Here is a 27,971-nt window from a genome sequence, read left to right on the forward strand (position 1 = left end):
ATGAGAGCAGAAACAGTGAAACTTTCTTAATCTCCTTCCTCTACCTTCAAGCTGCATTTGAGCTTTGACTTTAAATCCAGTGAAGCTGTTCAGTGGGTGCTAGAAGAAAAAACATCCTGCTCTACCGATCAGTCCCTAGTGACACCAAGTAGCAGTATAATTGAAATCGTGAGCATGCTGAGAAAATGAATAAATAAACATAAGAAAAAGACAGACATGATACTCCCCTCCCCTTGTTTATCCTGCAGTGAAGAATTCTGATCTTTGTTGCATAAGATTAAAAAATAGACTTTCTGTTCCTGTGCAAAAGTCACTGTCTTCTGAGCAGTCTGTACTGGCCTCTCCATCATCCAGATGAAGTGGACGACATCGCCCCCACATGGGAAGGAAAGGTTAGTGCAATCTGAACCAAACGGGCTGGACGGATAGCAACACACTTTTTCACCTTGGACTGTCAGGTAGGAAAAAAATGTATTGATCTACACATCTTCAGGTTGTTTTTATGTTTACATGTGTGTGTGTGTGTGTGTGTGTGTGTGTGTGTGTGTGTGTGTGTGTGTGTGTGTGTGTGTGTGTGTGTGTGTGTGTGTGTGTGTGTGTGTGTGTGTGTGTGTGTGTGTGTGTGCGTGTGTGCGCGTGTGTGTGTGTGTGTGTGTGTTCAGGGCACTTGACCTAGAGTCTTCAAAACATGTGATTTTGGGAGTTTCATGATGACTTCACAAGAGGAAGTAAGGTTGTTTAAAAAAAAAAAAAAAGGAAGAAGAGAAAGCTCAGCCCCGAGAGCCAATCAAGCCCAATTCAACTGAAATCTCACAACACAAACATGGTCATCTTCAAAGGATGAACAAGCAGGGGGACAAAGAGCGCAATCATCCAGCATGCCTAGTAGCAATGGTTCCAGGGATCCAGACGTGCACTGAATCTTTGCTGCACTGTGTGTGTGTGCTACCTGCAAGGCGGTGGTTACTTGCAGACAGTCTTGTTCAGGGTGTGCTTGGTGTTTGGTCTTTGCGGATGTGTACTCGTACCAGAGAGGTGATTATTTGCAGATTGCCTCCAAAGCATCCAGGGTGCGTTTGATGTCGCGGATCTGTGCAGCCAAGGTGTGTATGGGCTGCATGGACCGGTCCAGCTCCTCGCAGCGCGCCATCAGTGTGTACATACCCTAGAGAAGTAAATGTATAAGATGAGCAATGAAAAATAAAGATTTCGATGAGGTTGCCAACTGCCGCCCTGATGCATCATTTAGTTACTTTCTTCATATAACAAAGCTGAAAGCTGATGACATAAAACACGCTTTTCGTCAGTGTAGTTTGAAGTTTATTCACTCTAAAATACATTGTTGCAGCATGTGTCCCTGCAAAATAACCCATTTACACAATGATTATGACATCCTGTGATCTTGCCCCTCCCATAAGAAAAGGCGAATATTTACTATCAAAAATCCTAAAGAACGTGAATTCACTTAAATCCTCTCATTTACACACAAACGTAACTTCACCTTTATACTCATGTCTACAGACTCTCCCAGGCTGTCCACTGAGTCCCTGTAAGTCTGGATGTAGCCCACACTCAGAGCGGTCATCTGCAGGAATAGACCCAGAGATTATCAATGACACTCAATGAAACAACATACATATCACTGAGAAATCAACAAAAAACTAAGCTGAATGCACTCTATGATCTAGTCTGAAACTCACATTCTGGATGGTTCCATTGAGGCTCCTCATCATCATCTCCACACTCTGAGCCACTTCCTGGGTGTGTCTCTGAAGATCCAATAGGACAGCAGGATCAATGGGAGGGATATCTGCTGGTCTCCGCGTCAATCCCCGACTTCTGTAGATAGGACCTGAGCAGTCCGCTGGTAAAAAAAAAAAAAAAAAGAGGAAACAATAATATATATTTATAGGCCTGCAACCAATTATATTATTATACAGATTATTCCAATTGACATTTTATAAAATGTACATTGTAGAACTTTTTTAAAGAGGACATATTATACACTTTTTCTACATTTTCAAACAGTCCCCTGTGGTCTAAATGAAACATCTGTGCTGTGGTCAAAATATAACATGAATCAAACACCAGAGGAGGTTTGTGACCCTGTATAAACCAGCTCTCTCAGAACGCTCTGTTTTGGTGTGTGTGTCTCTTTAAATGCAATGACCCCCCCCTTAAGTTTTCCCAGTAGATATCACTGAATAAAAATGGCGAACCTGCGCAAAATTTTTGTTCAAGGCTGGGGGTGGAGTTACCAGGGGAGGGGATTTTTAAAATGTTTTACCAGGATCCCACTGTGACATCACAAGGAGAGTAAATTTGAAACGGAGGATTTTTCTCTGTGTTGGAAGACTTGTGCAGACCACAAACAAAGAACTGGATGGATTTATTTCACATGTTGTGGGTCAGTAGACACTCAGGTTACCCAGATATATGTTCAAAACACTGTAAAATTAGATTTTTCACAATATGTCCTCTTTAATAAAAAAAGGGGGGGGAAAGAAAAATGGCCCAAATAAGTTTCCAGAATCCATATTCAAAGATCCTTTTTGTTCACACCACAGTCAAACAGCCAAAGATATTAAATATATAATGTGTTTGATACTGTCAAAGATTTGTTTTCTGACTATGGATGGATAACTTGTCCCACCCAGAACACAGACACATAAGGTTAAAATGACTATCTAAACGGATTAGTTTTGAAAAAGAATATCGACTAAATTAAATTCAAGAGAAACTGAAAACTGATTCCCATTTGAAAGCACACCTGCTCTTAAAAAAAACCCTGCCTGCACAGATTTAAACTAATGATGGCACTAAACTAAAAGAACATGTGTGCCTTCAATCATTTAATCTGGGAGTGCACAAATTGCCTGTGGCCAGTGGAGCGAAAAGAAGAAAACAGGTTTCCATCTCTGAAAATGATTCCTGTCAGGCTGCAGCAGGGCCTCAGTTATAAATCCCTCCAGTCTAAACAGAGTGTGAGTCATCCATCCTAATTGAATCAGCAGGTAGAGGGAGCGGCTGCCACACAGGGCATATTGACTGTGTTCCTGTGTTTAAACGAAGTGGTCAGTTTAGCTGACGCTGTATACCAGGGGGGATTTTCTCAGAGGAAAACGTGGAAGCTCATGTCTTTCTGGTAGAAAATTGGACAAGACAGGTAGTAGCTAACAGACAGGTAAGGTGGGGTCAACCTGCTGCACTTACAGAAATGATTTGATTTCTAGAATTGCTGTATATTTGTGACCTCTTGGAATATTATCTCAGTGTTTTTTGTGGGGTTGGGCCTTATTAAAACAGTCTCAGGTAACAGCAAAGTGTGAATCCTCATCGAGAGTGGTCTACAGAAATAAAGAAACTGTTCAGAATTCAGTGATCCAACCCAAGATATTCTTGTTTCATGGAAGATTTTTCCACAACTACTTCAAGTCCATCTTACTGCATCATGCAAACTGTCCTGTATAATCTCACGATGCAGGAAAGCCTGTTTTCTTTCAAATGATACTGTTGAAATGCAATCATCGGCCCACTCTTTCCTTCATCTGCTGCAAAAACGAGACCTGACAAACAACGAGAGACTCAAAGAGTCCTCAAATACAAAGTGTCATATAGCTGTCCAACAGAGTTTGATAGTTATTGAACAGGTAACACATCACATCTGGACACTTTGTTTTGCCTCTGTAGCTGTTTGTTTATCTAAATGCTTTGCCCTTTATCTGGACTAATGAGCTGATATGAAAGCAAGTCAGAAACATGAGTTCCATACCATGTATGTACACAAAGGCTGAGGAAACAGGGAAGAGCGAGGAACATGGGGCTGACAAAGAACTTGTGTTGAGAAAGGAAAGCACGTCTGCTTTTTGGAATTATTTACTATACTGAATAGATAGACAAAAATGTGTTATAAAAATGGACCCTGTTTAAAACGTGCTAAACAATAGAAAAACATATCCACTAGATACCGACTGATTAATCAGCAAGACGATTAATATCGGACTATATTAGCTTATCCAGTAACTGTTGGTATTGGCTGTTTTATCACAGATACACGACGATGATACTTGATTCATTGACAAGTCAAATAGCACTTAATTTGGGTTTCATTGCATTACACTAGCAGTTCTTTTTCACCAGCGCAGTGCACTATATGGATTACAACAAGTATAATCACTCTCCAGAGCGTCATGCGGTTATGCACGTACATACGCAGTTACTTTCCAGTTGAGTGGTATCTTGTTTTCGGTATACTTTATATCTTCTCCATGAATATTGACTGCATTCGAGGGATAAAGGCAATAAATGTGTATATCTAAATCTATCTATATCTACAGATTGGCCAACCGGGCGTGTTCACCTCTGCAGGGATTAACTGTCTGTAGCTGTGACTGCAAGTCAAGACTCCCTGCAATGCAGCTTCCGCACCACTGACAATAAAAAGGCTATTAACCTGCTGAAATGCCATTTCTGACAGCTTCCTCTGCAGAGGAAAAATACAAACCATCCCTCTGTTAGAGCCTCCTACACTATGTAACGAAGTTATGAAAGCAACAGTCATGGATGCAATCTGCACATCCTGTGTATAAAGACATAACCTAGTAATGTGTGTTCTGAAATACAACTAAACTAAAACACTCCAACACACAAACATACATACTGAAAAGTGTTCTCTCCCTATTGTGCCAACAATTCCTACACTGCACACACACATCCATACACACCTATCAAAGACTAACTTTAGGATATGAAGTGAAGCTTCAACTAACCATTTTTTAAATTTCATAAATAAAAGAAGCTTTGTTTTTTTCTTATTTGATGGAATAAATCTTGTCAAGTTGTCTTGAGTTCCATACTCACAGTCACTGCAGTCCAGACTGGGCTTGGAGCTCATCTTGATTTTCTGCTCCAGGTTCTTGGCGACGAAGTTGGTCAGGTCGCCCTCATGGCTGACTGTCCCTTCAAGCTCCAGAGCCGATGAGATAGTGGCCCTTCGACCCTCTGACTGGCCTGCTCTGCCCCCTCCCCGGGCCCCTGAACCACCTATAAAGTAGGGCTGCGCAATTAATCCCGATTCTATCGTTAACGTGGTATGAGCATTCGCAATAAACACACTGCGAAAGTCTGAATTGATCACAATTAAGAAATGACACACTTTCACAATGTTTTCTCAGTCAGCATGTACATTTCACCGGTTGGATGGAGGCCTGGGTATAATGGCCATGCTTTCAAACCATTTGTATGCAGTCAGATGATGCTTAAACTAGTTATCAGCTATCAGCCTCAGATTATTTGGTGCCACTTTAGTGGAGTCAATAAATAGTTTTTGGGATTTTTGATTCAGCATGGTGATAACACAGGTACTGTGAAAAATATGAAGAACAGCAGACACATAGAAACTGAGCTTACAAGCTAATGTGCACCATTTGATTTTTGTTTAAATATCGCAATTCATATCGTTATCGCAATATTGAACAATGTTATCGCACATTGCATATTTTTTTCATATCGTGCAGACCTACTATGGAGGCCATGCCAAATCAGTTGAATGAAGTTTTTGGATACTTAATTGGATACTTACTTACTTAATTTTTAGGGGACATTAAATAAGGAAGCCCTTTTTATGAAGCTACAAAGCAAAAACTACAGTAAACACAAAATGTTACTTCTTCAAAGGACACCAACCTCCACAGGCTTGGCTGATTTCATCCAGGCTCTTGCTGTCCTGCATCCCCCTGACATTGCGTACCCAGACCTGGGCCATGACGTGGGGAGGGCAGGGGACATCATCTGAGGGAAGAAGAGGAGGCGGAGAAGAAGAGGAGGACGAGGTGCTGGGACCAGGGGCTGAGGAGGAGTAGTGTCGTGAAGACTAGAAAAGGGGGGAAAAGGAGTGAGGAGGGGATCAAAGAATAGATTAGAGGAGGAAGTTATGAAAATAAGTTGAATTACTTTCTTGTTAAATCATAAAGACAGGTTATTATGAAATCAGGCCACATATAGTTCTTGATGGTAATAGTCCATCTCTAAACTTAGATGATGGTTTGTTGTTTGACCCTTACATTTAGCCATTTACAGAAATGATTATCAACTTTCAGATGTAGTCATTAAACATGTTGAAGATGGGGTGCTGGTGGCGCAGTGGTTAGTGGGCTCGCCCCATGTATGGAGGCTATAGCCCTGCAAAAGGGCGGCACATGTTCAAATCCGACCTGTGGCTCCTTTCCCGCATGTCATTCCTTACTCTCTCTCTCCCTGATTTCTAACTCTTTCCACTGTCCTATCTCTCCAATAAAGGTACAAAAATATTATTTCATTCCACTCACCCCAGTTCTCCCTCCTTTACGTGGATTTATCCACTTTTTTTCATATTTCTCATCATCCTCTTCATCCTGCTTCTCTTTCTCTCCATCCTCCTCCTCCTCTTCTCTGCTGTCATCGCCTCCATCAACATGTTCTCCGTCTGTCCGCTGTCTGTATTTAATGGCCCGGCCTCCTTGCAAAGATGAGTCTTTGGAGTGTGCGTGCTGTTCTGACTCCAACAGCAGAGGTTCACCAGGAGGCTCAGCAGTGCTAGAGGCCTCAGGAATGTCTGTGTCATTGGAGCCTGATTCTGAGTCTTCTGAGGGGTCTGTCACATGGGATATGTGAGGTGATAAACCAGACGTTCTCTCATTATTGTATGTGTCTGTGTCCGAGCAACCTTCGCCATCATATACTCTGTTTTCCACATCTACGTGGTTCTCTGTGTGTCCAAGGCCTCTGTCCTCTGATGCCTCATCAGAATAGGGCACTCTGCTCCCCCCAAACTTCTCTGAGACCGGAACATGAGGGCCATTTTCTGAAGAGATGGATGTCACATCCCCATTAGGTGTTTCTGGCACTTCTGTGCCAATGACAGGGAAGAGACTCATCCCTCCACCTGCTTGAGAAGAAAGAGTCAATGTGGGATGGAAAGATTTTGCTTTTTAAATACATATTTTAAAGCAGGATTCAATAAGAGGTTGTCGAAACAGTTTACCTTGGACCATTGTTTACTCAGGCTGGGTGTCATTTCAAATTTGACAGTAGATGACTGGTGGCAATATATTACAATGTTACAATTCACTTTGCAGATGCTTTTAACCAAAGCAACATACATCAGAAAGTACGTACAACAGTAATCCAGTCATACACTGCCACCGAAGCAGCGGGAGCAATGCAAGGTTCAGTGTCTTGCCCAAGGACACATTGGACATGTTTCTTAGCTGGGGATCGAACCCTCGACCTACTGGTTGAGAGGCGACGACTCTACCAACTGAGCCACAGCCGCCCTTTATACTGCCCAATATGTTATGTAGTTTCCATTGACACCAAAATAATGAGACCAGCCTTGGGACTGGCCACTATGGTCAGGTAATTTTATGATCATAAAAACCCACACACACACACACACACACACACACACACACACACACACACACACACACACACACACACACACACACACACACACACACACACACACACACACACACACACACACACACACACACACACACACACACACACACACACACACAAATGACGTAAGCAATAGAAACCATGGTACAAACTACATGGCAAATTGTCTTACAGGGAGGGGAATCATTTAATTAACATTTCCATCATAACTTCCATACCTATTCTACTTACTGCCAACAGTTATTTTCTATTAAGAGCAACTACAAATAAGAAACAAACATTGTTTCTTGGTCACCTGAAAATAGTAAAGTGCTCATGGGAACTGAAATATTATTACTCTGAGTTCAGACAGTGGTTAAAATGTATCTGAAACCAAATCCCAATGCTGCAGTGGAAAATATGGCATCATTATGTTGTTTCCTTAGCCAGCAGGTCTGACCCTGAAATCTTAACCTTGTGTGTGTAAATGTGAAGACTGCAACTTGAGCTCATAGTTTTACAATCAAACGTCCATTAAAGTCAATATTATAATCATAGATAAGACTACTGTGTCATTATAGAAGCTGCTGTGGATGACAGCTGTGCTACTTATGGAGGAGACTTTCCTAGAAGCGTGAAATGACGTCATGCGATGTTTAGCTTAGCACTTGCTTTTAAGTGTTTACATTACTGCAGCTTGTTTACCATTCTCAAGACTGTATATAACGTCAATGTAGTTTGAACATCAGTCTGAAGACAAAGACTTCGCTGTTTCACAGAAAAGAAACCAGTAACAAAGAAATGAAGAACAAAAAGCAGAACTGCCAACGCCAGTCTTCATTGAGGAAGTTGATGAACAGCTGTCATTAGCCGCCTAGCTTACGAATGTTGTTGTAATGATGTTAGCATAGCAAGGCTAACGTTAGCTGCCCGGGCCTAAATATCAAAATGTTTTTACTGTTCGTATTTTATTATCTCACATTGTTGCATTCTAGAGAAACATTGATTGTTAAATGTGCATCAGTATTGTTATAAGTTCATACGACAGTGCATGTGGGCTTAATTCCAGAAAGAAAATACTCACCAGTGTAGTTTCTATTCAGAGAATTGTAAGCAGCACCCGAGTCCGATGATAAAATGCTTCCCCGCGGAGCTCAAGAGAGAAGTTCCGCTTTGCATAAAATTAATTATCAGATTAATCATCGCGTTTCAGGCACAATTATTTTATGTGTGAATGTAGTTCGCTCTTATCTGTTTATAAAGCGGTTTATCCCCGAGTTGTAGATTTTATGAAGAAATAAGAACAAAATATATGCAGACGGGTCATGTTAGCCTATAATTTGTAGGCTGTAATAAGGAACACCCCCGCCCCCCCCTTTTTTTTTTTAAATAACAGAATCATGCTACCAAAAATGTATTCCCACATGTTGTCCTTGTGTGAGTTTATTTGTCTCTAACGGAGCCATAATGGTTCCAAGATGTTTCTCTCTTGGACTACAGATGGAGACAAACACCATGTCACTGTGGTGCACCAACACCAAGAATAGGGTACAAGTTGGATAGTGTAGGCTACTAAATGCTGAAAGATGTTTTACATTTTGAAGGAGGTGCAGTGTAACACATGTTGTTTGTTAAATGTTTAAAGAGAAACACATGAATTTCATTAACGATAATATGACTTTCTGAATGCTGTCTGTGCGGTTTTAACCTTACTTTTTCAATCCATTTTTTTTTCACAAACTAAATGAACAAACAATCCTGTCAGACAATGTGTTTCTTGCATAGGCTGCATGGTAGCCCCCCAAAGACTCGAAATGTATTATTTAGTAGGCTATTTGACAGTCCAAATAGATCATTCATTATCTTTTAAAGGTTGGATTTTGCCAAAAAATAAAAAAAGAATTAATAAACAAAATTAGCAAAATTTTTATGAAACACTAAGCAGAGGTCAAGGAGTTCAAACCCGCTTTGAAAAACAAATAAATAATGTCTGTGGCTTTATGATTCTAAACAATTTGCTGCTATTTGTGATCCATTAATACAATCTTACAAACAGTGTCTAATTTTTCCCATTGACACCAGCCTTCATTAATATAAATTAGACAGACAATCAGGCAACATATCTCTCAGTAGCAACTGAGAGATTTTAATTAACTGCAAAACAGCTGTCCTGGTGTTAATAAGTTATTCTGAGGAATGGAGTGAATGGGAGGTTTAAATATGTTTTCATTTAGCCCATTTGCATTCACAGTGAAAGCCAGAGCCTGTGGCTTTATAAACTTTGAATATGGACAGAAATGACAAACACTGTTGCAGAAAAAGGGGAGAAGATCCAAAACCACACACTAACCGCATCTAAAGGTCTTGTAAAGATTTTAATCTATGCCTTCCATTCAGGACAGCTGTGCCCTCTCTCTCTCTCTCTTTCGGTGGGTATTTTACTGTTTTATCCCATTTGATCCCTCTCCTTTTGTGTTTCACATCAAAGGCTGACACAACTACCTGAAGACAATTAGACTCCTGAAATGAATGGTTTAATAACCACACCCTCACCAGATTTCTTTCTTTCTATCTTTTTTGGAGACATTCAAGTCAGAGGAAAGCTATTGCAGAAAAGTTACAGCCACAAAAAAGGTAGGAAAATGACAGCTACGAAGCTAATCTGAAGCACGTGCTGTCAAACAGATGTGCGGTTTTTCCACATTACAAACCGGAGCCTGCATGTTGGTTACTAAAATGACAGTGAGGGCTAATAAATCATAAATATTAATAGCATACCAGTTCAGGAGAAGGTCTACCATCTTTGTCAGAGAACCTAAGCTAAACATGCCCATCTCAAATAAGACAGATAGGACAGTTCTCTGACTTCAATGTTTGGTGGCTGAATAAAAGGTATTAATCAGGAATGCTCCACCCAATGGAGATCCAATGACTATTAAAGTGAGAGGAGGGTACTCATTAAATCTATGAAAACCTGTGCATATTTGACTTTTAGGATGACCTTAAAAGTCCAGTTAAATTATTCACAGAGAATCTTCTGAGGCAGTAAGCCATCAAATTCAATCTTAAGCCTACTGTAAGCAGACAGTTTATACACCACAAGAACGCTGCTGAAAGCTCTTATTTCACCTAAAAGGTACTTTTTATGTGTGAAATGGTGAAAAAGAGGCTTTTAGATTGACTGAGCCCTGGGAAAAAAATAGTCAATGGGTAGATGAGTCACTCAGTGTGGCAAATGCCAAAAGCGACTCCTCCTGAGAGCCTGTTTCCAACTCTCTGTTATGCTCCTGGGTGCGTAGTCCAACCCTGCTGTATGATTTCATTGAGTCGTTAGCAGTGAACTGAGTATGACAATAAACAAAGGACATTTTTAGTCACCTCCTCTTTAAATTGTAGTTGTTATTGCTGCTTGTCATCAAGGCGGTTCTGATTTTCCTTTGTTTGGGTAGTCACCCAGAGATGATAGCTCAGAGTCAAGAAGGTGGTTTGGTGAAATGATTGAGTCATTTAGTAAAACAGGACTATGACAGCTGTAAAAACTGTGGCTGTAGGTCACTGTTTAATGGCTAGTGACAATGCCAGGACTGTGTGGGTTTTCTTAAAGATCTATCACAACATGTGGTTTGACTCACCATCTTCAAGAAGAAAGAATGTTGTAAAAGTTTCTAACTCGCTTTAAGATTAACATTTCCAAATCACATTTATTACCAAACCCTACAGAGAACTCCTCAGACTTTAAACATGCTACTTGTGACTTGCAGGGTAAGTTATATGGTATATAAAATGTGTTGTAAATAACAAAGGATGGAGGCCTAGATAGCCTCGTGGTAATGTCGTTGCCCCGTGTACAGAGGCTGTATTTCTCGTCACGTCCTGCGGCTGGCTTGAATTTGACCTTGGCCTTTTGCTGAAAGTCATCCCCCCCACTCTCTCTCCCCTCACAACATTTCCTGTCTCTCTTCAGCTGTATATCAGATTAAGTCAAAAATTGCCCAAGAAATTACACACAAAAGAACAACAAAAAAAATGGAGAAAAATACTTATTATTGAATTGCTGTGTTTTGTGCGTTGCTATGATTTTAATGCTAACATTAGCATATATGCTTACTAAATCAATGCATAGGGTGACCATAATTCCTGATTTGACTTGGACAGTCTCCCTTCAAGCCAAGTGTCCTTATTCCAAAAAAACATCTATAAAACACTAATAGGTCCTGGTTTTGAACAGTCCTCGTCCTGGTTTTTAACCAACTTAAATACCGAAACAATACACCATGCTAACAACACTAATTTGTCTGTATATAATTCAATCAATGTTGCTGCCAAGGCTGTTGCTGTTTCACGAGTCAAGTTCAATAGTGATTTGCCTTTATATCAATCAATCTCTGGGTTGCGACTGTAGCTTATCATAATAACATGACCTGCTGTGTAACGACAGGTGAAAAGGAAGTCAGCATTTACCAAATAGCTCCAGGAGAGTCACCTATTGTTGACATTCAAGTAACTCTGCCGTCCCAATGAGTAAAGATAATAGAAGCAGCTCTGGTGACTTAAAGTAGAGTTGTAGAGAAGCTACAATTTGTGTTTTTTGTGTCTGTATTTTAATGACTTACTCAATAGTTACAGCTTTTTGAAGTACTTCTCTAATTGTCCTTAAACAGTGGGGTGCTGGTGTCCGTGATGAGTTTGTTTCCATTGCTCACTTCTACCAAAAAACTTGCATATTCTGCAAATCCCCCTCCAGTCAGTATATGAAGTATTTTGCTTTGCCTCAAGGTGCAAATTTACACAAGTCAATCAAAAAGTCTTTATAGTAATGAGGTCTAGTTTGCATGCTAGGTGCTAGGTGGTATCCTTTGGCTACATTACAGTATAATTTAGAAGTATATACAGTAATTATAGTATTATATTTATAACTTGTCGGATAGAGGAGGCTTTTAAGAAGCACTTAAGAAAGAATGTCTCATTCCTAGCAAAATTGTCAGCACTGCAATATACGTATTACTTTTTAATGCATGGTTTTCTGTTTTACTGCAATATCCAGTTTCTCAGAATGGAGCACTATTATTGCAGTAGGATAATATCCGCAAGGAGATTTTGTCCATGATTATGTTTACAAAGTGAATCTCAGCAGTTAAAAAAAAAAGAAGCCAAAAAGTTGCTCACAAATGACCAGAGGCTGTCGAGTTTCAAAAAGTAGCGTGCATAATAAACAATCAGAAGAACACAATGAGGCTCCGCTGACCTCCTTTTTACCTCGGGGGGGTTTGGAAGCAGCAGCTTAAACGATGGCTGCATGGTATGCAGCTGGATCGGAATGCAACTCTTACCCACCAGAATGCTCAGCAGAACCAGTTGTTGAACATTTAATGAGAAAGTACTGTATGTGGTCACTTTGGCAGAGATGGAGGGCGTTCTTTTGGTATTGCACGGTATGTTGCTGTTTTGGAGTGAGGACGTTGATCGAGAGTGTGCATGAGAAATAATGCAGCTGGAACAGATTGAAAGTCTTTGCAGTGCACTGATTTGTAATCAGATTTGGTTGGGTGCATGTGTGCATTTTTTAAAGCTATTGGAACACAAAGCATTGACAACTCTCTGACTATACATCTTTTAAGGCCTTAACATCACTGCAAATAAAAGCTCATTCAGTAAAATGAAAGAATAAAAAAGATGTTTTACATCTCTGTGAATGTGGCACAGTATCATCAAGCTCGGTTTTACGAGGGTGACAAAAGCATGCATTGCACCCTCATTTCAGATTTCTGCACCCTCAATTGAATGGTCGCACATGACAATAGTGAGTCAGATGGTGTTTACTACGTCTATGATCTGATGGTGATGACAGGTGCACATGACCTGTCTGTTCACCAACGACCACATGTGGGACCCAGAACACCTACGCTACTTTTCATTCCTGCGGCCGATCACTGTAGCTGCACCCCCTTTAATCTCAGATGCACTCTAAGTCATTTTGTTCTAGAACCAGGCCTGAGTATCATGACTATTTGACGATAAATGACACAGTGTACATGACTATTAATGACTATGTAAACTCCAAACAGGTACCAGAAGGAAGACTGAGGCTGTCATCAGAATATTTTGAAATACTGTAAACCTTCTGTCTAATGTCTTTTTCCAGACTTGTGCACCATAGACAATGCTTGTCAAGAGATTCTTAAGGATGACTGTGATGTCTTTTTAAAAGATCAATGGGGCTTTTAAGGTTTGTATAAGTTACAAAGCAAGGGAATGTATCTTTTTTCCATTCAAGGATCTAGAAAAACCCCCAAACCCAGACAATTAAACTAGATATCACTTGACAGCGTCTACATCTTTGTTTGGAGTTCAGTTCCTATAGCCATAAAACCAAATATACCACAACACACAAACAACAGCAGCAATCGTTTGAAGGCCAACCTTTATACATATTTACAAAAAAGAAGACAAAGTTTCCACACATGAGAAGAAATCAGTTCGACACATTTTCATTCCGTCTGCGAAGAAGTTATTCTGGAAAAATCACAGGAGCTGTATGTTGGCGCTGAGATGTAAACAGAGCAGAGTGAGAGTGAAACACATGAGGCTGTTACAATACACGAGGAGCAGCTCTGCACCACATCTTTTAAATGTTTCAAATGGTTTTCAATAAAAATGTCTCCTAGGAGTTCTGCCTCCTACTTGTGCAGTGTTTGGATCTCACACAAATATACACATTCATATACACAAAATAAACACAAGTAGGAGTCCAAGTGGAGCATTTTTTTTTTTTTTTACAGTAAGGTCGTTGGAGTTGATGTCAACTTGTGCATGAGCTGAGATAAAATAGAAAATAAACAGGGAGTGGACTCAAAGTGAAATCAAACTTGGCGTCTTCTCTGGAGCAGAATGAAAGGTTTTATGACCAACAACAAGCATCACATTTAGTTGTACTGTATGTGTTTGAGGGTGTGGATTCTGGCTGGCAGGACATGCCACAGCCTGTGTTTTAAACTAACCAAGCTGAAGCTGCCCGGGCAACGTTGACTGATTGGTCTCAGCCGCATATAGGTGACTCCTTCTGCCAAATAAAACAACTCCTCCCTGAATCAGTAGATAGATGTACTAGATGTAAGCATTAAATTGATTAAGCACAACAAATGAGCGTTGACTACTACCATCGGCTCATGGCACATTATTTGCAAATGTGCCGATGTCTGTCAACAGAGCCGATATCGTCTGATAACGATGCATCAGTTCATCCCTAGAAAATCTTTTAACTCTCTTAAGTTTGAACTTCATGTTTCATGCAGTGAGTTTCCTGGTAGGTGAACACTTTTAAACACACCTGTAATTCAATTCAATTTATTTGTATAGCGTCAACTCATAACAAGTGTTATCTCAAGACACTTTACTCACAATTCCTACGTTTTCCTCAAGTGCCCTCAATCTAACATTTGACAGAAGTGTGAGAAAAGGTGAAAACTTGGTCTGATTGAGATTCTGCCAGCTTGACGCTCACCCATATGCCCTTTTATTCTGAGACGAGGCTGTACCTGACACTTACACACAGCTCTATAAACTCTCCTCGTCTCTCTGAACTGGATAGCTCTTTCATGTGGCCATGGCTAAGAAGCGAAGGGGTGAGGCCCATGCTAATTTTCCCTCTGCTCTGAGTCGTTCTGGTTTATTTTTCGAACGGCATCAACAGTCTGTCTGATCCATTGCTGAGTGCCCTGTTTGGCAGATTTACTGGCATGGCCTCTGAGCCTTCATCTCAGCGCCTCTCACACAGAAGCATACTGTACAACACAGTACAGATGGAAATACATGCAACCAGCCGTTGGCAATGAATAGGAGCCTTTGCAGGACCCAGTATGGACCCAGTATGGGATACATGTACTCGAATGTGTGCAGGATTGCGTGCCTAAGAATCATCTGTGTGGGATGAAATTAAATATATGAAAATATGAGAGGCTGTTATTATTGGACTTAACCATGCAAGTAAATGCATCTCCTTCCAGTAACCAATAGAAAATTGAGTTAAGTTTTAGTTCAATTAGTGTGTCTCTCTTTTTCCTACTCCATACAAAGTTTTTTTAACATAAGTTTCTATATTTTCATCCCCGGTGGAGTCCGAGCCGTACACTACACTCTCACTATGTTAAGAACAGATGTGGGATGTTTTTGAGGGAAAGGGATTGGCCAGATCCTCAGAATGACTAAAACTAAATCTGATCGTATAGGCAGGGTAGAGTGGGAAGGGGCACATTTGGGAATCTTTATGGGCACACGAACATACAGTATATGCTTCCAACAACAACAGACAGAAAAATAGATATTTTAAAGATGAGCTCCATTTGTGAGTCATTATGAATGAACTAGATGATGAAGAGCTTGAAGCCTTTCCCCCCAAAAAACAAAACAACTAACTCCAACATACCCAAATAAATACAAATAAAAGAAACGTTAAATAAAGATGGAACAAGTTACTGCAAAGAGTCCAGAGTCCAGTTGACGTCAGTCCAGTTTAGCATTGCCTCAAGTTCCAACTTTTTCATAATAAAGGCTTCTTTATTATTCATGGAGCCTCCGTCGTCATTTACAGCCAGATGTCATTACCAGCTGGAAGTACAGGAGCAGAAATATATAAATCTGCTTTAGTTGGGCTGGAACCCGACTCAAAGTCACATAGGGCCCCATTTAGGTCCTGAGCCACAGGCTGAAAAACATGCAGGTTCTGTACAGAGTCTGTAGGCGGTTAAGCCCGTATGCTGGTCCTCTGTGGGACGTGATTTTCAGTACGTTTTGTATCAAACACAACTGAAACTTAAATATTCATCTTGATATTTTACACACTTTAGTAAGCTGGGTTTACTGTCAAGACCAAAGTGTTTCCTTGTACAGTGGATACGGAAAATATGTTAAATATGACCAATTAAATAACCGTCTTTGTTTTGCCAAAATATCTGACCATGACCTGGTTATGAGGTTTCAAATTATTAAAACCATTAAAAAAAAAAACCATAAATGTCATGAGGAAATTTATACTTTTTTTTCCCAATGAAAGGTGTGATTGTGCCCCATATAGGCAGCTTTAACAGTTTTTTCCCCAGACATCTGAAAAAGTGTAAAACAACCAAAGTTCATGTGCAGTTTGTTTGCTCTGTTCACCTCACATATCCTGAACTTAACAGAAAACCCACAATACAGGATAGGTCTTTTTTTTCTTTCTGGCATGATATAGAACACCAGGTTTGAATGTTTTGTTTTTTTCCCACACACCTATACTAAGTGCTCTCTTGCGGGGCATAAAAATCAGAGCCAGATATAACTTTGAATTGTGAACTTGAGGATAAACATCATGGAAAAGATCTCCTGCGGTGTGGCCTTTGTGGCTGCAGCCTCCCGGGGAAAGTAGATCTGTAACCTCATCAAAGCCGTCGCTGTGATTTTTCTGTGCCTTTTATCTTTGCGGTTGTGGTCTGCCATCTCATAGTCAGACCCCACCTTTCTGAAGAAACCCAAAAACTCTCCCTGTACAGTAACTGGACTGCTGCTAAATATTTTTTTTTTTGGTGGAAAAGATGCACAATCAGTGTTTTTTAAAACGCTTTTCACAACCTGCAGGACACAAATACTTAGTCAAAAGCTTTTTAATCAAGCATCACTGCTGATTGTTTTCCAAAAGAAGCTTTTAGATTGATGGGTTCTCCGTCACACAGAATATTAAAACGGCTTTCTATTTTAGTTAAGTTTGGCCGTTAATTACACAAACTGTTTATGTAACAGTCTCTGCTGATGTTCTAACATCTGAGAAATCTCTTCATCATGATTTCTCTGTTTGCTTGTTTGGTTTTTATTTCAAGACAAAATAGCTCGTCATTAAAAAGCCTGTGAGCAGTTAAGCTTAAGTGTGATACAGGCCAGTGGATTGAGTGTCCTTAAAATGCAAATGCAACACACTGTACCTTCTGGAAAATGCTGTTTAGGACTGCAGTCAGCTTATGGCTGGAACGTAGGACGTCAATCTAAAAACATCTGTTCTGCTTTGAGGAACAATCAACAGTGTGTGTGTGTGTGTGTGTGTGTGTGTGTGTGTGTAATTTGGGCAAGAACATGCACAGTCATCAGTATGGCCCCTTTAAAGCAGGACTCATTAGGGAAGAGCCGGATGATCTTTTTTTAGATGCTGATTGTGGAATCACACTTTTTTCCTTTCAGTCATTGATCCGTACATGCTGTTCATCCTTCATTCAGCATGCTGAGCAACCTTTAAGTATTCCACTTTTTTCTCCACGAGTCTGTTGTCCACATGTTACAGTCCTTGCTGTTCACACCCTCCTGTACATACTTCAAATGTTTGTGTAGCTTAGTTTGAAAGTTTGTCATTGTATTGAAAGGATGCTTTTTTTTGTTTTGTAGGTAAGTGCATGCGCATGTCGTAGTCTCTGTACATACAGTATGCTTATCTCAGTGTTTAAGTTAAGTGTGTGTCTTAGTGTGTATGCTAACACAAGTTTTATGTTATATGAGTGTGAGTGTGTGTGTGTGTGTGTGTGTGTGTGTGTGTGTGTGTGTGTGTGTGTGTGTGTGTGTGTGTGTGTGTGTGTGTGTGTGTTTGTAAGTATGTGTGTCTAGAAGTCAATGGAAATCTGCACTTCTATTCTGCAACACATTCAAGCGCTCCTTGGTGCCCTCAGCTGTGGTTTGCTCCTGCTCTTCCTCCCTGCTGCTCTTCCTCCCCCTCCCCCTCCTCCTCCTCCTCCTCCTCCTCCTCCCCCTCCTCCCCCTCCTGCTCTTCCTCCCCCGTGCTTGTGCCTCTCCCCCCTCTCTTTCTCCTTGTTAGGCTTCACCGTGATGTCACTGTGGCGGCGGTGGTTGCGAGGAGGGCGGTATCCCAGCGCCCGGCAGTGCTGGCCGATGTTTCCTGGGTGAACCAGCGCCATCACGTCCTCGTACCAGGGCTGGATTCCTGCGCTCTGATAGGACGGGCTGGACCAGGAGGCGAGGAGGCTGTTAGCTGAGGGGCTCCAGACGGCGAGGCGCACAGTGACGGCGGTCCAGTGATAGCCGTGCTCCTCCACCTGGCAGTGGTAGACGCCGCTGTGAGACAGCTCAGCCTGACGAATCAGGACGCCACGCTCGATCACCACCAGCTGGTCACCTGTTACCACCTGGAGAGAGAGAGAGAGGGAGAGACAAGATGAATGCTGGGTACTTTTACTTTATTTGTCTTTGTAATGCCAGTACTCTCACTGATTCATATGATAAACTTGATAGAATATTCATGACTCATTTATATTCTGTGCACCTGGTTAAGTTCTGGACTGTTCTCTCCTGCCTGTTTGTACCAGGTCACAGCAGCATGTCTGGATCGGGGCAGACACTCCAGGTAGGTGCTGTTGCCCTCGACGACCATCATCACCCTCTGCTCCGCCTCCACCTGCAGCCCAGCTGAGTGACATCAAGGACAATATGCAACAGGTTAGACGTCTGACTTTTGTTGAATGTGTTTTTAAAACATTTATTACTTAAAACATATTTAAGGAATGTGGCAGAGAACCCTTTTCTGTTGTGTGCCTCTTTTCTGAACGTATTAATCCTGAGTATGTTTCACTGTGTTTGACCAATTTCTTCAATTGGTGTCTTCTCTAAACGTTGTCTGTTTTCTGGGATTGAAGGATTGAAGGACTGAAGGATATTGTGTTATCCTTCACAATAAATGACAAACTTGTGATTTATTAATTAAACCGACTTAAATGCTGCTATCTAAATGTATTGAACAAAAGTTACACAATGTACAATTCTTATATAAAATGATGAAGAGCTTTAGGATAAAAACACTGTGTACAGAAATGTAAGATAAGCAAATCTTAAGATATAAAACATATTTGCTGTATACATAAATATTAAGAATGAAACTTATCGTAGTTAAGGCGTTGTCACTGTAAGGGTCATGTGTTTAAGTAATACCCGGCCAAAGGTTCACACAGAGATTGTTTCAGTAAGAAACAAAGCAGTAAGTCACAGTAACAGAACTTCTCACCTCCCTGTCTGACGCACTGAGTTAATGGATCTTCATCCTCCCCTAAGTGACGAGCATTCCTCCTGTCGAGTAAAACACATGAAATCACTGTAATGACAAAACTTTGATTTTAAACCCCGGACCTGTTTTCATAACACTGGGAAAAGTATAACACCCAATATTGTGACATTTTGTTTTAGTTAATTAATTACTGCACTTTTCTTTACTATTGAACGTTAGAATATAGGATATTTGGGGCTCTTATGGCCTGACAGTTAAGTCGCGCCTCATGCACAGAGACTATAGTCCTCCAAGTGGGCGGCACAGGTTTAAGTCCGACCTGAGGGTCCATTCCCCACTCTATCTCCTGATTTGCATATAATTTGAAAAAATAAAGGAATGGAGCTTGTATTGTTTTAAACCTCATTGTATCTAAAAGTATTTTGACAACCTTCGTTTAAGTTTATTTAAAAGTGCAAATTGTATCTGATGGTGATCACAGCAGCTCAAGAGAAAATGTCAATACATTACTGTTGGCATATTTCATCAAAATATGTTTGTTACACTAAGTAAAGGAGCAAAGTCATCGTCAAGTGGAAAAAATGCATTCAATTCCATCATGAAGATCCGAGTTCAGACGTAACATGAGCCACATTTCAAACTATTAACAAATCTGGTTTGATTTTTGATTTAAGAAGATTGATTCCATGTGTTTCTTCCGCTGTTTAACTGAGAGAAATATTACATTTATTGTAGGATATCCAACAAAATCACATTAGTTGTGTGTGTGTGGTTGTAATATGTCCCTACCTGCGCACTGTAGGCATGAAGGGGCTGCAGGCGTGTCCGTCCCAGGTGCAGTAGGGGTCTCTGGCCAGGCAGCACTCGGCGCACGCCTGACCGTACAGCTCACACTGGTACAGCGCCAGCTGGGACACGCCCTCACTGGAGCCCACAAACAACCACTGCTGGAGGACGAGGAAAAGAGAGAGGGGGGATGAAAGACAGAAAACAATGGAATGGAATAGAAGTAGGAAAGAAGACAAGAGTAATAAATGAGGGAGGGCCAAGAAGGGAATAGAGAATTCAGTTTGAACAGAGACACATCGATAATCAACAGCTGAAGCAGAATCCTCTTCACTCTGAGTCACACTGATAACTTCAGTAACAAAGTCATTGCATGGCTTAGGGGTATGTGTGTTTGAGTGTGTGTTTTTGTATATGTGTGTGTGTGTGAGAGAAAGAGAGCGGGAGAGAGAAAGAAAGAAAGTGGTCGTGCTAGCTTTATAGAATATTAATGTGTTTATGTGTGTGTCTCATTTTGTAGGAAAGTGTTCAACATTTTTTTTCATGAAACCCAGACTATTTTAATAATGCAGAGTATAACTGTGTGTGTGTGTGTGTGTGTGTGTGTGTGTGTGTGTGTGTGTGTGTGTGTGTGTGTGTGTGTGTGTGTGTGTGTGTGTGTGTGTGTGTGTGTTTGGCATCTCATCATTATTGCTCTGAGTGAGGTGGGGTAACCATAGCAACTGGTGATGAAGCTGTCCTTGGAGATACAAGGTAGAGAGATGAGTGATAAGTGGATGTTCGTGTCCGTGTGTATTAGTGTGTGTGTGTGTGTGTGTGTGTGTGTGTGTGTGTGTGTGTGTGTGTGTGTGTGTGTGTGTGTGTGTGTGTGTGTGTAGAGGAGTTTGGAAGTTTGAAAGTGAGTTTCCGTCTCTGTCGCTCTTCTGTTACCTTTTTCTTTGAGAGTGTCATGGCTGTCACAGGTGATTTGTGCTGTGAGAAAAAAAGAAAAGAAAAAGGAAACAGTCACACTCAGGTAGAGAGAGATAGACGGATAGATAGAGAGAAATAGAATTCAAATCAAAGGAAAAAACATAATGATTTTTTATCTGAGTGTCTACAAACCACAAGCATTTTAAACAGTTTAAGATCATTGAGAGAGACGATGTAATAGTTCGGTAATCAGACATTTTCCTGGTCACACAGACGCCTCACACATCGCGCACTTAATAATAAAGAGCTGAAAAAACAGACTCATGGCCCGACCACTGTCAGACAAAGAACTTTCCACCACATCAGTCAGCGTGAATGCAGACGATTGGAGCCTCCTGTGAACATTCATATTTGGCTGAACTTTGCTTGTCCACCATGGTAATTATGTGCAGCTGTAGCATTTCTGCTAAATGTGTTTAGAATCTCAATATTTGAAAAAAAGTTAATTAATTTCACCTGTAATGGTATTCAGTACATACTGTATGTATTGGCTTATGGCGGGGGAGGGGGGGGGGGAGCTATACCATATAATGTGAGACTTGAACACGCTGGATTGAACGGTTACGTCCATGCACTAACATTTAAGACTCTGCCTTTCCTGTCCTCTTTCTACAGAGTCTTGTCTCTGTGTTGGTCTTTTCTCTTCATTAAATTTGGCATCAGGAACTGTTTCTTTTGTTTTGTTTTGTTTGTTAACTTGTTTGGTCTTTTTACATATGGATAATAACAAAAAGAAGATCTGCGGTTGGGTATGAGGGGCGATGAGGGGTACCATGGAGGGGGTTGGCTCTGGGTTGTGGTGCTTACTATCAACTTTTCCTGAGGCATCGTGGGGCCCACTGAGCGCTCAATCTTCAAATTAGGGCACCTGTATCTTGTATTTTCTTAAGATTCAATCAAAAGTCCCTCAGTGTTTTTGTAAGTATAAGAAAGGTTTGCATGATTTAAATCATTTCTGACAATTGTTTCAGACTGCCTACGTTATTCTTTGTCCATCATGCTTGCATTAATTTCTGTTGCATGGTCTTGCAGACTCAGAGCAGAGCATGTGCTGCATTACAGAGACAGTTAAGTTATTGTTTGACTTGGTTTAAAGAATCTGAAAGAAAGGGGAATGTCTGGACAACAACATGTGAAGCATTAAGGAAAAGCCACAAGAGTTCATTTAAAAATCTGAAACACATCAACATCCTTTACAGAGTGAATATCTGAAATACAGAGTAATACATGATTCAGATTCATACAGCTCAGATTGAACAATGAGACTCAATGATGTTTTACCTGAAAGACCTGCAGTTGTTCCAGAGTGACCTCCTGACCCTGGCCTTGTTCTCTGGGCAGATGGATGGCCTTCAGCACCAGACCTGAGTCTGCAGAGAAGAAAAATGAATGAGGTAATCTTGAGAAAATATCAGATTACAAAATCATCCACTCAACCAAAACAGAAAGACACTTCTCCTACACACACTCTACCTGTGCCGATGAACAAGACATCGTAGGTGCCGTCCACAGCTTCCACCCTGTCAACCAGCAGTTTGCTGAACTTATAGTGAACACCCACTCTCACTAGGAGGGGGCGTTCTCCAAGCGGCAACACATTTTCCTGAAATAGAATAACGGTAATTTAGAAAATGCATTATATCGCACTAATATGAATATTCTTGAGTGCTTGTTAAATCAAGCTGTTCATTACAGATATTGTGTTCTCAGTTTTGGACTGGTGTTCCTTTTGTCAAGACTGATGACTGTTTACATTTTTAATCTGAAGAATGCAGAGACAAATAGAAAGTTGGCTTGACCCCACTGTAAAAAAAAAAGAGGCACCAGTGTCATTTAACGAGATTGGATCAGTTTCACGAAGTGTGATATCATCTGAACCTGCAGCAGTGGATGAGTCCTGCTGAAGAAGATGACGTCGTCAGGATACTCTCTGGTCGAGCTGTAACTTCCGTATGTACTGCTGGGACACTGAAGGAGAGAATTAAGAAAAACGAGAGTAAAGAAAAGGATGAGAATGGTGGTAGCAGCACTTTTCACAGTAAAACACAATTAAACAGTCTAGTGTTGTAGTCAAGACAACAATAACCAAGACCAAGACATGCCCGAGACCAGAGTGCTCCGTGACAAAACCAAGACATTTAAGGATTGAGGCAAGACCAAGACCAAGGCTGGACGAAACCGAGACAAGACCAACACCATAAATATCCCTGAAAAATCATCATGTTGTGTGCAGCAGGGCATGTCACTCACTTTGGGAAGGTTGTGGTCGTAACCGAGGTATAGAAATCAAATTACAGTTTGAATGAATTGAAGTTATTTTTTCCTTTTAGAAAGACAAATTTTCTTTCAAATCACAGTAATGACTTGGAAAAATCAGTGGTGGTCTTGGCTGGTCTTGATTTAAAATCTGGAGTCCGCCCAGTCCGAGTAAATATGATTTTTGTTCCTGAGACGAGGCAGAGACCTTCAAAAAGTGGTCTTGAGACAAAGACCGATTTTAAGTACAACAACCCTAAATTATAAGGTGATTACTAACAAAGGCTTTTGATTTGAAGTAGTCACTTACAGTTCCAGGTCGGGGGTAGGGTATTTTGCCTGTAAACTCTGCCCACTTATACTGAGGTCCCTCCTTATGCAGGAAGTTGCCCTTAAAAGCTCGCACCACATCCTCCATTCGGTAAACGCACACTGCTGAACCGTTCAGGATATCACTGTAAAAAGACACAAAAGGAAACAAGGTGAAATGTCGTTCATCACAGTCAGATTTATTATAATCTTTCCATTCAGTATTTCTTCAGTGCTCATGAATTAAACATATACTTAGTGTGTCTTTGATCATTTCACTGGGCGAGCTGCGATGGTGTTTAAGCAGTGAGTTAAATGAAAGTGATGGACTGTATGAACTGACTGCAGAGCTATGAGTCATTGTGGCTTTTTTGCAGCTTGAAAGCAGTAATTCACTGAATGTGCTCCAAACTCAAGTCCAGGCTGTATTAATGCTCTGCTCACAGCTCGTCTGTCCCCACCGCAACACATCCCATCCTCTCAGCAAAGAGCAGCAAAGATCATGGTCAAGGTTGTGGTTATGTGTATCTGAGCAAAAGATGCTGAAAATGAAAGTTTAAGGATAACAAAAAGTTGTATCAGTAAAGAAGAAATACTTAGAGACCAAGAACCAGAGAAAAGAAGAAGAACATCGCCTACTCACTGCTTATTTGGATGTCATGTGTCTTTAGATCGCAGTCATTCTTTGTCAATTTATATGCAATGTGAAGCTATGAGTTCACAAAAGTGTGCTAACATTAGCCTGCTAACACAACAATGCAAGACACAGTAAATTAAAGCTTGAGCCATGGAAAATGTTGTCCTCTGTTTGCGCTTCATGGTGCTTAATTATGGTGTGTTCTTATTGATAACTGCGTGGTGCGAACTCGAGTGGAGAGGGGTTGGAGGTGTATCACTGGAGGAGAGGGGAGGCTTCAGAATAGCCGAGGTGTGGCCAAACACCAGTCTGTTTTGGTTTAGTGCTGGTGCTTAAGGGCGACATCTACTGGATCAAAAAGTCACACATTCTTCCTTTAAGATGTTGATTATCTTTAGTTCAGCAATCAAAGTCAAACTCTTCAGTTGCTTTGACCATCTAAACTCCTTTTTACAAATTGTCAGATTCCCTTAAGGTACATCTTTCATCTCAGCAAACATTTAGAAACTTATCTGATGTCTCACACTTTTGGATGAAATTCCAATGCAAATAAAGAAAGGAATGAACTTTGGAATGACAAAGTCAATAAGTCCATACATAAACAAAAACCTCTGTGTGTGCAATCATAACTTTTGCAGAGAGACAAGTTTCCATTCACATGGAATGACCTTTTCGGCACTGTGCAGTTCTGTGGTTAGACCCCACCCTGGGTGATGCTTTGGATTTCCATCCGTTCCCTGCTGAGATTCCAGACACTTTCCAAAACCCAGAAACAGACCAACTCCCTGCTCAGCGCTGCCAAATGCTGTCATACTTGTGCTGCTACTGTCGAGCTCTGGCGTCCGCCACAGAGTGAGTTATTCTCAGAACATGTGCTGCCGTCAGTATGTTTGCAGAAAATGACAAACAGGCTTTTTGTTGCTCACTTGCTCTCTAGCTGTTACACACGGTCCTATATTCTCCAGGTTTTCTGTCTAGTACTTGTGTTTCTGTGTTCCTGTTCACCTCTTCTTTTTCTTTGATAAGAGCCTGTTCTGAGTGTCATCCACTTTTCTACCCATCAGTAGTCAGTCAGTTTTAAAGGGTCTGTCTGCCTCGTATAACGCACTATGACTTCTTTGTTTGCATCATTGCTCGGTCCCAGAGGAAGCAGAAAATTGCTTTTCTTCTCCTCTTTTTTTCCTGATGAAATGGTGTTTTGATTTGTTTGTTCTTCGTGTTGTTTTCTCACATTCTAAACATCTCAGAGTTGATTTCAGTCTCTGAAAGAAATTCAACCAGACACTTCACAATGGACGAAAACACAAAGAAGCTTAAATATTATCCAGCAGTTAAACAAGTCACAAATAGAGCTTTGAGAGATGAGAGATGAAATAAATGAATAAATAACTTAACACAGACACACACAAGATTTCTGTTTTTTGGAGGAACTGTATCCATACATGGAACATGGCTTTCTGTGTAAGTGGTTGACAATCTTCTTGTAGAAGAACCATAATTAACAACCCCCTAGCTTTTAAATTTCATTTGGGAAAATTGTTAATCCAAACTGCTGCTGTACCTCAATCGGCCACATGGGGTCAAGAACATGCGATCTATCATGATGCAGCTTCATATTGAAAGTAAACGGAAAATAAATGAAAAAAACTTGTTTTATTATCTTGTGTAGTTTTTGTTAAAGATTGTTTTCTTCAGGAAAATCTTCTCCATAAAAATGTATTTGGTGTAAATGAAAAAAACACCTTGTAGCCTTCAGCAACCCAACCGGACATGGTGGTGGTTAAGTGGCAACTCTTCCACTCTTCTGCAGTGTTGTAACTCCACTACTATTTACCAACTAATGGTGTTTACTGTATGTTTACTTTTCAAATCCAATAACACGGATACAGTTACAGAAATTTGAAAGCACGTGTTACATGTTACTTTACATGAAATAACTACATGAGAATAAAGTTTATTGACATAGATTTTGGCATTTAAGGGTTACACTAGCATCAGTGCAGTAGCATGCTTGGCGAAAAAGATATAACCCGCCACCTCAACTACCTCGGAGCCAGGACTAAACAGACTGATAGACAGGTATGTTGTTGACGACATTCTTCATATCAACTGTTGAGACTGTTGTCTTTAGAGAACTAATTAACAAAATACCTTCATATTGAAAATAGCTACAATGGTTTAAAATGTGGGAGTTACTTTACTAATGCAGAAACTCAATAACTCAGTTATTTTTTGATAAGTAGTAGTTACTAATTACTTATTTTCAGTAACTTGCCCATCACTGCTCTTCAGTTGAGCCTAAATATATCTTTAAGGGTTGATAATAAATACCAGGGATTGACGTAGGAACAAAAACCCTCAATCCAGTGGAAATATGTGACATATTCACACTGTCCACTTCCCCCAACACTCATTTTAACACTTGCACAGAATACAAAGAACCTTTTACAGTTAGCAGTATATTCCCTGTTGTACAGAGGTACATACCTTGAAGTGGTAAATAGGCCGTAGATGAGAGGGTTCTTCTTGTCTTTCCCATGGAGGATAAAGATGTCCTCTGGAATGACAGAAAGAAGGACAGGAGGGAGACATCAAAGAAGGTAAGTAGAGGGGGGTATAAAACATTAGTTAAGCCAGTGACAATCTTGACAGTGTCTGAACTCCTGGAGAAGTTTTCATTAGAGCCGCACAGGTTGGTGTTACTGTGTTTGTGTGTGTGTGCATCAATCAATGCGACTGTGTGACTAATAGCGTCAGGCATGCTGGCAGCATGGCTGACTGGCTGCCTGTAATGAATCTGTAGCCATTAATAACCAGCCTCAGCAGGAGAGCTGAGCGCCAAGTCCACCACAGGAGAACAACACCTGCTGTCACACAACACACTAACACTACGCCTCGGTGTTCACTCTTCATATGAATCACAGCGGATCACAACATTTGATACGCTTCTCTCACTTTGCTGTTTACGCCCACTGTGGTCCCTCATGCAGCGTAATCAGGCAGAGTGTAGATTTTTGGCTCATTCCATCTGTCTGTATTTAAAAACTCACACAATTTTTTAAAATAATTATACATCATTCACCAACTGCCTGATGCTTGCATTGTAGCTTTGATAAATGAAAGTAACACCTCTTGGCTCAAAAGCAAAAACAATACAGAAGAAAATACAGCCAGGAGTGTAATGAATCAATCAACTGCCACACTGAAAATAAAGAGTATGCAAAAAATAATAATATCCAAAGTGGTTTCATCAAAGGCATCCTGCAGAGTTTTGACCGTCGTTGGCCCTCATATCTCATGTTTTTGTGTCCCAAATTTGTTTGTTTCTTGGCATTAATTGTCTTCCATGCAGCTTCATCAAAATGTAACAGCTTATCATCGTTTCTGGACAAAACAGAAAAATCAAAAGCAGTGAAATAATGCTGATCCATTTAATCAAAAGCACATGCAGCTGTTCTCGTCTTGGGTGGATCACTTAATTTTTTAAAATAGCAAACACTGGGAGTGAGGCATCTTCTGAATAGATTAAATATTAATGAACAGACTGATATAAAAACAGAC

At 40.6% G+C, this 27,971-nt stretch overlaps 2 protein-coding genes across 3 annotated transcripts in view; both read right to left on the reverse strand.

Moving 5' to 3' along the window:
- Positions 1–557: 557 nt before the first annotated feature.
- borcs6 (BLOC-1 related complex subunit 6) lies at positions 558–8,552 on the reverse strand. The gene is made up of 7 exons (XM_020646543.3): positions 8,507–8,552; positions 6,327–6,922; positions 5,686–5,872; positions 4,861–5,043; positions 1,701–1,864; positions 1,502–1,585; positions 558–1,165 (listed from the first exon to the last, which is right to left on the reverse strand). Exons 2-7 carry the CDS (start codon positions 6,912–6,914, stop codon positions 1,040–1,042), a joined length of 1,332 nt encoding a protein of 443 aa, XP_020502199.1. The 5' UTR covers positions 6,915–6,922; positions 8,507–8,552; the 3' UTR covers positions 558–1,039.
- Positions 8,553–13,826: 5,274 nt separating this feature from the next.
- sema3h (sema domain, immunoglobulin domain (Ig), short basic domain, secreted, (semaphorin) 3H) overlaps positions 13,827–27,971 on the reverse strand; it is a 64,759-nt gene continuing 50,614 nt past the window's right edge. Inside the window, exons 9-18 of one of the 2 annotated variants that reach the window (XM_065961323.1) lie at positions 26,898–26,967; positions 23,775–23,919; positions 23,087–23,176; positions 22,682–22,811; positions 22,490–22,578; positions 21,167–21,208; positions 20,240–20,394; positions 19,451–19,512; positions 18,716–18,858; positions 13,827–18,578 (exon numbers count right to left, since the gene is read on the reverse strand). In XM_065961323.1, coding sequence (XP_065817395.1) covers positions 18,081–18,578; positions 18,716–18,858; positions 19,451–19,512; positions 20,240–20,394; positions 21,167–21,208; positions 22,490–22,578; positions 22,682–22,811; positions 23,087–23,176; positions 23,775–23,919; positions 26,898–26,967 — 1,424 coding nt within the window. In that variant the 3' untranslated portion in view covers positions 13,827–18,080. Of the gene's footprint in view, positions 18,579–18,715; positions 18,859–19,450; positions 19,513–20,239; positions 20,398–21,166; positions 21,209–22,489; positions 22,579–22,681; positions 22,812–23,086; positions 23,177–23,774; positions 23,920–26,897; positions 26,968–27,971 lie in introns of both variants that reach the window. The other variant, XM_065961322.1, reaches the window with a different exon arrangement.

This window comes from Labrus bergylta, chromosome 12 (assembly GCF_963930695.1).
Source record: "Labrus bergylta chromosome 12, fLabBer1.1, whole genome shotgun sequence".
NCBI classification, from domain to species: Eukaryota; Metazoa; Chordata; class Actinopteri; order Labriformes; family Labridae; genus Labrus; species Labrus bergylta.